Source organism: Lissotriton helveticus, chromosome 10 (genome assembly GCF_964261635.1).
Source record: "Lissotriton helveticus chromosome 10, aLisHel1.1, whole genome shotgun sequence".
NCBI classification, from domain to species: domain Eukaryota; kingdom Metazoa; phylum Chordata; class Amphibia; order Caudata; family Salamandridae; genus Lissotriton; species Lissotriton helveticus.
The window spans coordinates 487,574,087-487,589,054 of NC_136071.1; the positions used below are offsets into that span (position 1 = coordinate 487,574,087).

At 42.4% G+C, this 14,968-nt stretch overlaps 1 protein-coding gene across 1 annotated transcript in view; it reads left to right on the top strand.

The window, feature by feature from the left end:
* LOC144784282 (ectonucleotide pyrophosphatase/phosphodiesterase family member 7-like) overlaps window positions 1-14,968 on the top strand; it is a 178,006-nt gene that overhangs the window by 147,035 nt on the left and 16,003 nt on the right. Inside the window, exon 5 of the mRNA XM_078662964.1 lies at window positions 10,863-10,980. Within this exon, the coding sequence (XP_078519090.1) occupies window positions 10,863-10,980 (118 nt within the window). The remainder of the gene's footprint in view (window positions 1-10,862; window positions 10,981-14,968) is intronic.

Here is a 14,968-nt window from a genome sequence, read left to right on the forward strand (position 1 = left end):
ACAAAACACAGAGGCCTTTTATATGCTTAGGTTTACAAACTCAGCATAAAAGAAAGGGGCAGTCCTAGCTTCTGCAAGCATACAAAATACCTAATATGGACATACAAGATCTGCAAAATATTAGCCAATAGAAAAACATCATGTAACCAGAATGTCCCGCTTACGTCGTGTTTCTGCCCAACCCATAAGTCAATCAATTACAGCACTTATAGGTCAATCAGTAATGGCAGAACATGTCTGTATGCAGTTAGGCCAGCTGGTGTCTGAGATTGCTTTCAAAGCAAGGACAGAGGGGGGTTTTCTACACGTTGCAGTCCAAAGGGCAGAAACACTTCATGAATAGAGCAGTCTGCGTAAAGGCAACACAAATTGATGACAAATGTAAGATGGAGTCAAAATTAAAGAACCTCAGCCCCTCCTTTTGCCATTACACAGGCAAATCCTAAAATTATTTTGCAAACATTATGTATTTCAGTTACTATTGACAATGCCAATAAAACAATAAGAATCAGTCTCCAAACACCCATTCTATGCAATCGCACAGGAAATACCCAGAGTCCGCCGAAGCCTCTCTGGCAGGCTTCTATTGTCCATCAAATCCTGTTTCTGTTGTTTTCTTCCGCATGGGCCTCTTCATTCAGGCCTTTCATGAAAATGATGTTACTCAGTATCCATTGGAGTGCCTTCCTGGCAAACACTCACAGCTCACTTGAAAGTCTCAATGTCTCAATGCAGTGCACCAATATTTCCTGTGCTGCAGGCACTACAGATAGTGTGCTCTTCATTGATCAAGGGCACAGATGATCTCATGCAGACCCAAGTACTATTAATCGGGAAAGAGCAACAGACTGTCACTCTCAGCAACACTTTCAGGCTCCAACACTCTCTATTCAGTGTCAGAGGATGCTGCTCTTTCATTTAATCATAGCTACCACAATGTAGTGCCTTTTGCCAATCCTGGATCCTCCGGTGCACTGCACTTCCGTTGGAGCAAAGGAAAAAGGGGTTGTGTGGCCAAAACTCAGGCCAAGGGGCTCAAGGGACTGCACACTGTCAGAGGTTACCAGCACATGACAGGTGGAAAACTGAAGCCTCAAAAACAACAAGAATCCTTCTCTTTCGCTCTTTTGCACTGAAATTCTGGTTCTGTGGCAAAACCAGATCCTCCTTCTTTTCTGATGTTCAACGCCTTCTGATGAAGCAAGTACAATACGTTGGAGATACCACTGATGGCACGCTGGCGATCGCTGTCCAATTTTGCTACTTTTCTGGGTGCTGGGACTTTTCATCTGTTCGCTGTCACTGATTGGATTGTGGGTGAGTTCCGCAGGAATGTGACACAGTTGTTTCCTTCAATTAAGTACAAAAACAGTTCATTGTATAACAAGGGGACTGCAAGCAAGTGGCCTGCAATCTTTAAAGGAGTGGCCATACGTCATGGGACATTTCTGGTCTAGAACACACTGTCATTCTCAAAGGCAATACAAAGACAAAGGCAGTAGGCAAAACAGTGCCTCTAGCCTCTTTAATTGGGTTTCCATGTGAGAGCATATCCTCTACCATCTAAGGGTAGATAGCGACATGGGAATTATATCTGAATGGATGTCCTCACATATGGTGGCATCATCTAATGGGGTAAACACATTTTTTTCTCTCAATGATTACATATAGGTGTTCCTAAATACCTTATCTACAACACCTCAAAAGAGAAATCGCATAATACATATTATCAAGGACATGTAGATACCTCCCTTTTAATAACTGTGCATCAGGTGCACTATACAATACAAAAGCTAATGATCAAAATGGGGAAACAAAAGACAAGAACTAGAAAGTCCTGGTATTTCCATGATTTGGAACACATCTAATCCACCAAAAATTAAAGCAGCAGAAAAAAAGGAACTAAAAACCAAATTAGAATAGGCATTGAATTTGTCATATTAAAAAAAACGTAAGGTGTCTCCTATTGAGGTGGAAAACGTATCTTACTATAGTATTGAGTCAGTTAACCAGTCCATCACTACCCTGACAGTCAGACTGGAAAACATCAAAGTAGGCCTAAAGAAAAATCTTGAAAACCAGTCTGGTCATACAAAAGGGAATTATACATAATATGGGGGTTCCTAGTACATTACTGCAATCTGGAAGTGTGAACCTGAGCAATACACCTACAATAATAAAAGCTAAATGGTGAAAGGAATATGGAAAAGAGAAATGGGACTAGGTCACAGCTAAAATCCCCAATAGCTAGGCACGATGCGACATCGGTCAGGGGAGAAGCAGCAAAAGAAAAATCTATAGGAAGAACAAGGAATTACTTGGGTGAACAAAAAATCAAAAATAGTTCACAAATGTTAACTCTACCACTGGCCGCTAAACCATATACGGTAATCTCAGCTAATGTTCCAGTTCCTTCTTCAGGGAAAAATGAAACCTTGTTTCCTTTATGGTACAAAGCCATACACTACTTAGGAAGCAGAACAAAACTGACTAATGTAATATAGAAATTAGGTCACCATGTACAAGAGTCACAAATCTAAAATTTATCCTTACGTCCAATCAGGATACATAAATTTAGGGCTGCCTGTTCCTTAAAGGAAGAGGACAGTATCGTGACTAACAGCAGATGACACACTTTGATCCTGTATATCTCTTTTATTTTACTTCAATACTATATAGCCAAATTTGACATACACTGGTGAAGTGTTGTCTTGTTTTGTTCACAGCGCGAAAAATCATATCTGTGAAATTTAGTAACAGCGCAAAAAACAAAAAACACACATATGCCAAGCCATCAGATATACGCGCTGTATACCAAGCACAAAAAGCATAGACAAAGTACAATAGAATATATAAATAAGCAGTAACACACAACACCATTGCATGAACTTTATGCACTGTGAACCTGCAGCCCAAAACAGAATATTCAGGCCTGCTTAATTTGTCAGGCCCAGCAGGAACAATTCATAAAAGGATAAAATGCAAAAATATGTAAAATGCACGAACATTTCTGCACATAACACACCAAATATGAACTGTAACAACCATCTTTTGAAAACATGCTAAACCTTTTTAACTTTCCAAAAACTTTTTCACAGACACTCTGCGTGTCCCGTGCGCCAACACCCTTTGAGGCCCTGCTTTTCCAAGCAATGATTTCTCCATCTGTTTACACTTACTCCTATCCTACCTCACTGACCTTAAGGTCAAAATCTGCCTTGCGGGCTCCTCAGCCCTCTATCTCTTCCTCACTCTAAGGCTGAAAAAGACAAAAAACCTTCCCAACTCTTTCTAACCTGCAATAACCAACCCTATTTAAAAACACATGATATATATATTACCCCTGTTAGGGGCTACAATTTATTTCTATACTTAGATTATTAAAACAGTTACTGTGACTAATTTGCAAAACATAATAACACACATACCAGTTTTTAGAACAAATGCTTGTTTGCAATGGTGCTCATTTCATCAACCTTAAATGGATGAAGGTCTCAGTTAGGTCTACCAAAAGTTAAAACATTCCACCCTGATATTAAACTCAAACCTCTGCACCAGGCACATTGGCTCACTGACCTATTTAAAAGCAAACCCAAATGGGAACAACCTGCAAATTTGTATTATACCTAAATATATGCATTTACTGAAGCCTAAAGCACTTTAAAGCTATAGTAAATGGCAAAAATGCCCACATTTTACCCAAATTCGACTTTGATATTTGGGGCACTTAATAAAGATCCTACAATTGCATTACTTATTAATCATCCTCAGAATGTACATTACAAATTGCAGAGATTGGACATTAGACATATCTCATGCAAATCCTGAGAAAAATGAGTTTGTCACACCTGCGCCAAGTGAAATTCTATATGCTAACGTCCTCATTATGCAGTATACCATAACTTAAATTAAATTATAATGCTAGGAGGTCACAGTATAAGTATTAAGCTTCATGAATAGTAAAAAACGAATTTTGTAGCACTTATTTTTATAACCCAATTATTTTTGATAATTCCACATATTAAGGCTCTGTAATTCCTCGAATCTGACTTCATTTTCTTTTTTTTTTTTTCTCTGTGCCACGTAGGCCTGCAAAGATAGCCTGACGGACAAAGTGGTCTGGCCTCCCCAGGTCATGTACACATTAACCAGATTAAACTGTAAGAAACTAACCTCTTCACCCGAAACTGACCTCGCAAAACCAATTTCCCTGATTGATCTTTATCTGAGATTGCCAATCAATGTTCAAGACATCGTTAACTTTTTAGTTTCCTTGGACTTGCCTTATCTTGTTTCAGCATCTGTTACGTTTTCTTTCTTTTTAAATGTTTCTTCATTACATGGGTTAATTATTATTTAGCAACTGAGCCAAGAATATGCTTACAGAAATGCTTAAAGAGAGGAAAACCCTTACTTGAAATGTCTTCCTATAATACAAAATAATGAACCTTAGTTTTGGAACCTTTTTAAAACAACATTCTGAAATGCAAAGTTTCACCTGTGCAACTGAGGGGAAAGTCCTGGCTGAATAAATATTCCTGTTTATTTAGCTTGTCTCTAAGTGTTTGTAACATGAGCAGCTGGCAGTCTTTTTCAAACTAAAACATATCAATGCGTGTTCTATATTATTTTGAGTTCAGCAGGAATTTACTTCAGCTGATCTGTTTGCCTGTTAATATCTAACACAATGTATCTAAGGAAAATGCTGTAAGTTTATTTATTTTTTTGCAAAACACCCAATTTCGTTTTTTGGGGGCTTTTTTATTCCTAGTGAATGTGAATTTATATTTTAGTTTTTAAACATTTAGACATCTTGCTTAATAGACTGAAAACATCAAAAAGAAACACAAACACACATTTGAGCTCATTTCAGACATAAACAGAAAAGGGTCAAACACTCAGGACACACAATACGGCGCGCTTTAGCCATGCATTTCATAAATAGCGCCAACGCTATTCACTTACAGAAATTGCACTAATGGGAAAACCACATAGACATTTAAACACACATTTAACCCACAAACCAATACTCAAAACAAAAACAAAGGACAGCCCACAGACTGTACTTAAACCAAACCATTTGTAAATACTAGTTGTAAGTCATATTTACAAGAAACGCTTCTCTTGGAAGACAAGACTGCAAAAACAGCCCAACAGACTGATGTATGTCCAAGAAGCGAAAATAAACTCAATTCACTAGCTTTGACTAGCAGAACACCAAAAATCGCTCTGCATATCTTCATTCATAAAATTGCACAGAACAAAGGATCCTTGTATGTATTATGTCCATATTTTAATTCCCTGGGGATACAGAATCACCAAGGAAGAAATATGTTTATATACCTAAACCTATTTAGGTATTCCTTCTAGGAGAGCCGGCTAATTAATTTCACATCACACTATGGTACCTTCCAAATAAAGCAACACATTCCTCTGTGTGAGCTTTCAAACAGGCATGCCAAAAATATTGCAAAATATACAATATTATAATCAAAATCAGGAAGAGCACAAATATACTGGGCTGCAGAGACGAAGAATCTCCAGAATCCCTGTGCACAGAGTACCTTCTTAGTAGAATCCTGTTCTGTCCTCCTCAGTAGATTTCAGTCTTCTGACAAGATCACTCCCACAGAAAGTCACTTCTCTGATGAAGCCCGCGTTGGCCGCGCCACCTGAAGAACTGTAATCTTCATTCTCAGGGGTCTCACTAATACAAAAGAACTTGGCACAGAAGCTGAAATATGAAAAGACATCTTTATTAAACTTAATTAAGTGAGACTACGTCACACAGGAGCCTTTAGCAACTGAATGAGGCAGTCTAAAGAGTACAAAACACAGAGGCCTTTATATGCTTAGGTTTGCAAACTCAGCATAAAAGAAAGGGGCAGTCCTAGCTTCTGCAAGCATACAAAATACCTAATATGGACATACAAGATCTGCAAAATATTAGCCAATAGAAAAACATCATGTAATCAGAATGTCCCCCTTACGTCGTGTTTCTGCCCAACCCATAAGTCAATCAATTACAGCACTTATAGATCAATCAGTAATGGCAGAACATGTCTGTATGCAGTTAGGCCAGCTGGTGTCTGAGATTGCTTTCAAAGCAAGGACAGAGGGGGGTTTTCTACACGTTGCAGTCCAAAGGGCAGAAACACTTCATGAATAGAGCAGTCTGTATAAAGGCAACACAAATTGATGACAAATGTAAGATGGAGTCAAAATTAAAGAACCTCACCCCGGAGCAGCAAGTTCCGACGGGCAGCAACAGAGGAACCACAAGACAGAGCTGAAGCCCTGACTGAGTCAAAGGCTATGTCCGAAAGGAACTCCGATTGACGTTCCATAGATTCCAGTAACTCCGGACAAGTGCCCCCCTCTTGCATAGTAGAAAACAAAGTCTTGAAGTCAGCCAGCAAAGACTGCGCAACATATGCACCATACACCCCCGACCTAAGTGCCAGGTGAGAACCAGCATCGGACTTCTTCAGAGCAGAGTCCATCTTTTTATCAACGTCATCCTTCAGGATATTATCATCCGCCATGGAAGGCCGACCCACCAGAGAAGCAACAATAGAGTCCACCTGCACCGAATCAGGCAGGGCAACCTCCATATCCTGCAAAGGATAAAGCTTTGACGTAAATCGGGGCATAGAAATATGGTCCGGATCCTTCCATTCCTTAAGGAGGACATCCATGACAAAGGGGTGGATGGGCATGGAAGAAGACACAGGCTTCCGAAACTGCGGCAGAACAGTGTCCTGGGAGGTGCTGGGCACAGAGTCCTCAGGGAAGCCCATATTCTCCCTAACATGACAAAGAAGATCAGGCATCAGGTCCTTGGAAATGTACTTTCCCTGCAGATCCACCGCGCCCAAAGTGGACTCATCCGAGGAAGCAGAGGAAGAAATATCTGAATACAGGGGAGCAGCAGCCTCAGAGCGACCCCAGCACCCTTTCTGGAAGCCTTGAGATCAGACAGCGTCTCCAAAATCAGGCGCTTCAGACGCTTAGTGCTACCCAAACTGGTACTCCTAGCAGCAGGAGCAGAATCCCCACTATCCGAGGAGGAAGAGGAAGACCGAACAGGAGAGACATGCTTTCTCTTCCCGTGGTGTTTCCCCATAGCAAAGCAGCACCCACGAGCCACGGCAAACCAGCAGACAGAGCAGACTTGGAACACACAGCAGCACCCCAAGCAGCAGAAACGAAGGAAATAACAGCAGAATCCCGCCTTATAAATGAAGAATCACTCACCCATCAGCTGAGCCACAGCGAAGAACTGATGAGGAAGAAGGAGGGGGAAGGAGGGGCCGAAGCAGCGGCCGACGAATGAAACTCCCCAGAAGGCACCGACACCAAAGGAAACGATGACGTCACCCCCACCGTCCAATCCAAGACGGAAGACGAGCATCCCGGAGCCCACCCAGGAGCTTGCACAGGAAAACGAGGCAGAAACCGGAACCGGCCTCCCAGCCGCAGTCCGACACATCCCGGAGCTTCCAGCCCCCGCAGCCAAGTGGAAACGGCCGCGCACACCAGAGGCAAAACCGGACAGCCCCAAGGACGAGCTCCGAGTCCCAGGAGCATCGAGCGCGCCCGGCAAAATGAGGAAGACAAGCCGGACCGGGACGCGAGGAGCTGCGGTGTGCCAGGCAGCGAAACCCCACCGAAAGGCACAGGGCAGAAGAAGGAACTGGAACCCTCCGGTAACACAGCAGAAAGCAGAGACGGCCCCGGGACGCACACACACGTCCGACCATCACAGGAAGCCAGAGAGTCCAAAGACAAGAAGAAATCCCCGGGGACCCGAGAGGCCCTGCAACCCAGGTCCCCTGTGATCCAGGAAAGCATAGGAAGCCCAGCAGCCCGGTTTCCAAAATCCCACGGAGGTCCATGAGCACCCCCAATGCCCAGCAAAGTAGGAAACCACAGGACAGGCGTAGCAGGTAAGTGCCCGGCACTCACCCAAGCGTCACCCATCAGAATTCCATCCGACAGGAAACAAAACAGGATATGCTTCTGGTGGTGAGGTGTGTTATAGCACCTGACAGGAGGGAGGGTGGAGTCTAAAAGCGTTTCCTGTTTTGTTTCCTGTCGTGTGGAATACCTCATGTGTGATGACTGGGTCGAGGACGAGGGACGTAGAGGTAATGTTAGTATAGAGGAGCCCTTCGTGCACATTACATAATTATGTATCATATGCTGGAAAAGACAGTACTGCACGATCACCCATCTCAATCTCTAAACCCTTCTGAATCCATCTTACCGGTAAGTCAGGAGCCAAAGTTCCTCCAGCCATTATTTGGCACGGCCACAGCCTGGACCCTCCCAAGTTCCTTGCATTAGGTCAGAAATGTGACACAATGTGATGCACAACGGGTGTGTGAAATTCTTATAGAGTGTGGCTGTTTTTTTAGACCCAGGCGCCATTCTTGTACCATCAGCTGGTCTCCTTGCCTGTGTATGATTCTGCTTTAGACCCTGATAAAAGCTTTTAGAGCAGATGGTTGTACATATTGGTGTTCCACAACGTGGAGATTGTGCAAATTTCCACAAAATATACTAACAATTACTTAATTGACTTTCTTCTTGATGATGTTTCTCAGACGGTCCATCAAGACTCAATTCTAGTCCTGATGATAATCCAAGGATTTCTCCCCTAGTGTCAAAACCTCGACACAAAACAGGTGCATAAAGTTTTTGGGGCACGTCATCATGTAAAGCCACTTCCTGCAGTATCTGGCACGTGGGGCATATTTATCAAAATGTGATGCAACGCAGCGCAGCAAGACACCTAGCTGCACTGCATTGCGTGAGAGTGTGAGAGCAGGAATGCACCATATTTAACATTGTATGGCATATTCCTGCCCTCTTCTTGCGTTTGTGTACTATGTGCTGCCTGCAGGATTATTTTCGTGCAGACAGGTGCACCTTCCTGCACAAAAACAATCAACTGAGCGTTTTTCCTCTTTCCACGTGTGCTGCAGGATGCAGCTCACATGGCAAGATGAGAAAATGAGGACAAATAAAATGATATCTCCATGTTACGCCTCCCCAGGGGAGATGAAGCTTTTTAACGCATTCCCAGAGGATGTATGACGTTACAACGCACACTTTTACAACGCATACCTTTACAACGCATTTTTTACACCGCAACATCCATTACAACGCACACCATTACAACGCATACCATTATAACGAATTCCTTGAAACTACCTTTACAACGCATTCCATTACAATGCATACTACATTTACAACGCATACCATTACAACGCATTACATTACATTGCATATAAGGTAAGTGTTGGATAGTGTAGGGGTAAAAATTACTATTCTAACTCCAGGGGGCGCAACAGTAGGGTAAGTGTTGGATAGTGTAGGGGTAAAAATTACTATTCTAACTCCAGGGGGTGCAACAGTAGGGTAAGTGTTGGATGGTAAGTTATGCATTGTAATGGTATGCGTTGTAATGACTGCGTTGTAATGATATGCGTTGTAGTGGTGTGCGTTGTAGTGTCATGCGTTGTAATGACTGCGTTGTAAATGCATGCGTTGTAATGGATGTTGCGTTGTAAAAGTTTCCTTGTAATGGTAGTGCGTCGTAAAAGTTGCGTTGTAAAGGTTGTATACCATTCCCAGATCTACCACTCATGGTAAATCTGGAAATGCACCGAAATTCGTGGGTGGATGAATGGAAATAACCCTGCTTCACCCATGGAACGCCTCCCTGGGGCAGAGCGGTACAAAAGGGGTTGGTGATGGACGGAGCATCTGAACCAATCAAACACTCACACCCAGTCAACGTATCTGGGTTTAATCCATCACCGTTCTTTAGCCCACTCTGCCACCCCAGTTCAGACATGGCCATATGCAAATCAGTCTGACCCTGTGCCTCATGGGAACAGTCCAGCCCGAACTGCCAAGCCATGCCTTCCCTGGACCGGAAACAAGCTTCCGATGACCGGTTTCTGGCATTGCAGCCATCTTCAGCCCGGCTTGCTTGAATCCAGTGGCAAAGTGAGCAAGGGACTCACGTCTGAGCATACCCTGCCAACTTATGGCGAACAAAGTGGTACAAAAGGGGGCAGAGCAACACAAGGCAGCAACGTGTGCTGCCTTGCATTACTCCAGATTTAACAAACCACGCAGCGCCAGGCAAGGTGACCTTGGTGGCTTGGTAAATCTATTATAGGTTTTGCGTCGTCCCTAATCCCCTTGCCTGGGTCAAGGGCGATACAAACCATTTGCTAAATATGCCCCTTGGTCTCTGTCGTAAATTTCTGCATCAGTAATGAACAATGGAACTACTTCATTGGAGGGTCAACTAGTACCCAATCAATGTCTATAAAGAGGAAGACCAATAAAGGGGTGGAGCAAAACCCTATTTCGCTATACTACTTTTTAATTTGTTTTTGTCAGTACGAGCGCTGACATATAAGCTGTCTCCAGCCAGAGCCAGATTTAAAATAAGTATTACTGTCCTGAATCCTAAAGAGTGTTTGTCAAAGTTTTACATGTCATCTGTTCACATGATAAGCCTTTTGGTGGTTTGCCTCATACTTTTGCCACTAGTGCCAAGCTAGAAACTGGCTTAGTTCACACTCAGCTCTCCCAGAGAGCTGTCTCGGCCATCCATAGAAATGTGTCAGATATATTTAGCTGGTTTTATATTTCTATTTGTGGTCGTAATATGATTGTGGTCATAGTATGATTTGAAATAGGTGTCATTAGAACCCTTTGAAAACAAATTAGAATCACGTGGAAGTCTAGAGAAATCTATTTGTGACAGATATCAGTATTCTGAAGATAATCACTTGTTCTGATGGATTTCTAAAAAGGTTTTTTTTTCCATCCCCCAGGAAAGGAAGCAACATCAGCTGGCTTTGTGGCCGCCATAGTCATGGCTTCAATATTAGGTGTTCTTATATTCGTTTTCATCATCTATGTGCCATACACGGCTGTTCAGCGTAAGAAGGGGTAAGTTTCATTCTCTGAGTTTCAATATACAGATGCGTATGCAAAGAGAAGCAAATATTTGATTATAAGTTTTCTTTAAGCTTCAAAAAAGAAAAAACTTGTTGTGTGTAGGAGAAGGGTAAGAAGATAGGTTCGAGAAGGATTTCATTTGAAGTTCATTTATAAATATAATGAGGTTCTTTAAAAGTTGTAATAAGAAAATACACAGGTCCTCGATATAGTACAATTCAACCCATGGGGAGGCATTATCAAAAAAGCTAGATTTGGTGAAATGTTGTGCCACCATCGCACTGCGTAAAATGGGATTTATATTGCAATCTATCACACTATAGTTTGAAAATGCTATACCGGGTTGCCGCTATAAAGAGCAATCCGGATGTTTCACGATACAAGTAAGCTTTCCTCGTTGTTGTGAAACTGATGCAATTTGGAAGAGAATGTGGGTGGGGCAAATCAAAATGAGGGTGACCACTTCGCCTCAGGTCATTTTGACACTCACTACAGTCGCTACAGAACTTTCCCCTTGCAAATCATTGAATTTCAAGTGTGTTAGTATAGTTACGTTAATAGAAGCAAATTAAGAATACAAGACCGAGACTGCATTAGGTTATCACACAAACGTTCAGGATTGCAAATGGTTTTCTGTAATGGCCTGGAGGGAGGTGGGCCTCTGAATCACAATACATTTTTGAAAGGCACTATTATATTATCACGGTGTTAAATCGAGGCAGCGCTTGCTGCAAACCACCTTTTAGCACTGCAATATGAATGGCGATTTATGGAGGAGAGAATTTGGGAAAATAATATTTGTACATTTTTGCTGTGTTGTAATTTTTGTGGTGTTGATGTGTTACGTTGGGTATTCTTCTGCTGTTGTCTTTTTTCGTGCTGCATTTTCCATTGTGTTGTACTGTGATTCTTGGGCTGCATCTGTGTTGACTTTATTCCTGTTTTGTGCCTTGATGTTTTTACGTTGTTATTCTGCATTTATGCCACCGTGTTGTGTTCTGTTGTGCCCCATTGTCTAAGATAGTAAAATAGCACTGCTCCAGCTCTTCAACAGTTTAAGACACCAGTCAGCCCCAAACTGTGGCACAGATCAGGCCTTAATTTAGTACCTCCAGTACTTTATGTGACACGTCCTCCTTCTCAACTGGGATTTCATCTTGTTGGACTCAAACCCTAGAACTGCATCACAGTAAGTGCTGAGTATAGTTACAAGACTGCTAAAAGTTTATGTCTTGGGCACTTTATTGTCATAGGTCTGCAATAACAATTCTTGCATGTCTCACCTTACAGACTAACCTGAAAACTATACATATATCATCAAAATGGGTAATGGTAACATCTGTAATTTACAAAGTTTAGAAACAACAGAAGAGTGTACTACGGAGGCACAAGTTATTAGTTTTATAACCTCACCCATTCTCTAACACCTGCTAAGCCTACAGCACCCCTGTAGCAAATATCCCTTTTCTGCATGGCCACCCCAGCTTTTTGTCTTTTTCTGCACTCTGTTTTTGTGGGTATTAGCTGTGCTCTGTGACAATGCTATTCCGTGCCAGCGTGCCTACGCCTGCTCTTGCCCTAAAATTGTATGGGTTCAATTGGCTTTACTCAATTTTCCTATTTGATTTTCTTATAGGTCCATGGCAAAGTGTGCATAAAGTTCACCTATAGCATGGAAGGTTAAATATCATATGTGGCTTGCAGTGTGTACTTACACCCCCATATATATGGTAAAATAAATCTCTTCCAGGATTACCAAGGTGCTCCTGCTAAGCTGCAGTTCAAATGCATTGCAGTGATACATGGCAGGGAATATGCCTTTGCCATGTAGGAAACCCCCATTTTTTTAATAAACAAACTGTATGGATTTTTGATTAATGCATAACAACTTCAGTGCATTCATAGAGCGAAAGTACATCCAATAAGAACATATTAGCAAATATAGACATTCCTGTATACTGGGCCACAGTTTGTAAGCCCATAGTACTCCCACCACTTCCCACAAATCGTGTGATGTTTCTGAGGACGTACTCTTGCTGTGTAAGTCACTTCCTCTAGTTTAGAACACCAGTCCATGGCTGCCCACCAAGCTGTCAAGGTCGGGGGAGATGGTGTTGTTTAATATTTTGCATTATCTCTCTAGGAAAAGCCTATTTTTATTTATTTGTAAATCATCCCTAAAATGTGGCCTGTAATCCCACAGGTTAGGGTGCTACTATAGGGCACATTACATATTGAGGGTTAGTGTGCCCTCAAAGAGAAATACATACCTATGCTATTTCACTGTGTAGGCCTTACTTGGCTTTTCCCTGAATAGCCCTAGATAGGCTGCCTTGCTATTTCACTGTGTAGGCTTAACTTGGCTTTTCCCTGAATAGCCCTATATAGGCTGTCTATCTCTGCTTAGGAAAATGTTTCATATACAATCGGATTTAATGGTGAAATCAGGTTTTTGATCAATTAAGCAGAAATTTTTCTTTGTAAAAATGTACTCTGGGCTGCTTGAGGCAGAGCTGGCTTAAAACTAGTTCTACTTCTTATCACACCTCCAGAAATGGAATACACAGCCTTGCCTGAGAGAGTTAACTACTCTGGCTCAGAGGACAATGCCCAACCTCACAGCTCAGGAAGGAAAATTGGGGTTAACTGCTGATCGCTTAGCAGGAACTCGTTATCTCGGTGTGGACTGGGATGGTTGGAAGAACAAAGGGCAGCTTTATTACTACATTTTGTGATTTGGAGATGTCAAGGAGGACTTCTCTTATTCATTCTCAAACCTCTACTGTACAGCCAGACTCCAGCCACCAGAAAGCAGAACCAGTTCTGATTCTGTCAAGTGGAAGGAGAGCTTATATGAGTAGGGGCATGGCTAAGGGCCTGAGGACAGACATGGCAGGTGGCAGCTGGGTTCTGTCATCCTGGAACATGGTCTCCTGAGTAATGTTACACAACGGCAAAGAGGAAGGCGGCAGAGCTGCAAGAAAATGGTTAAGATTGTGTGGTAGAATTTCTCCAATCACTTTTTAGCATACAGTTTAAATCTGGTACCTCAACCGGCACATCCACAAAACATTATTAGACCTGGGAAGACTCCACCCGAAGAAGAAGGTTCTGCTGGAGAATGACTCCTGACCCATGAGTCCTGCTGGAATAAGAGGTCTTACCCAAGGACTCCTGAATCTTGATGGCACCCTGGGACTGGAACTGCTCTTCAAGGGTCAGGGAGTTGACCTCCTGCTTACCTGCATCAGGGACACAAAAATCAGAAGAACTCCTTACTCCAAGAGGGCCCAGCTGACTAAAGAGGATGAAACCCTGCAGATGACCTGGCTGGAGAGAGGACTGCCATCCAGAAGCCTACCCTGATGAGGTATAGCCCATACCTGACTGACCAGGAGAAACATTCTCAGTAATTGGTAACTGAGTGTGAAGGTAAATTATTTGACCAAGATGACTTGTTGGGGCATCCGAACTCCACTCCATCGCTGTTGGCCTGGTATTGTGCCAGGGTCCCATTATACTGCAAACTGTTGTTTTTCCACAGTGCTTGATTTATTCTATATGCATTCTGCCATAAAACGTCAAAAACTTCCGATCTCTGGTCCGCGTTAACATATGTTGCTGATCTTGATGTCTTTTTGCTGATTACATTTTCCTCTATTTCTGTAACTTATTTTAGGAATGTTATTGTGTTGAGTTCTTTACTTTAAAACTGTTGATACTTCTTGCACTTAACAGACACGTCTGTTAAATTTTTCTGCTACCTGTGCCATAGCTACCAGGGGCTGAGTAGGGATGCTCTGAGAACTGTGCTATGAGTTAACCAGAGTTGTGCCAGTTTATTCCATTTTAAAAGCAAAACTACAAGTCCCAGAATGCAAAGCAATGTCACCGCCCATTCCCCGCTCAGAAGCAGAGTCTACAATATCCAGGGGCATGCCTGGCCTTAAGTCAGACTACCTTCTTTTTTAATTGAGGC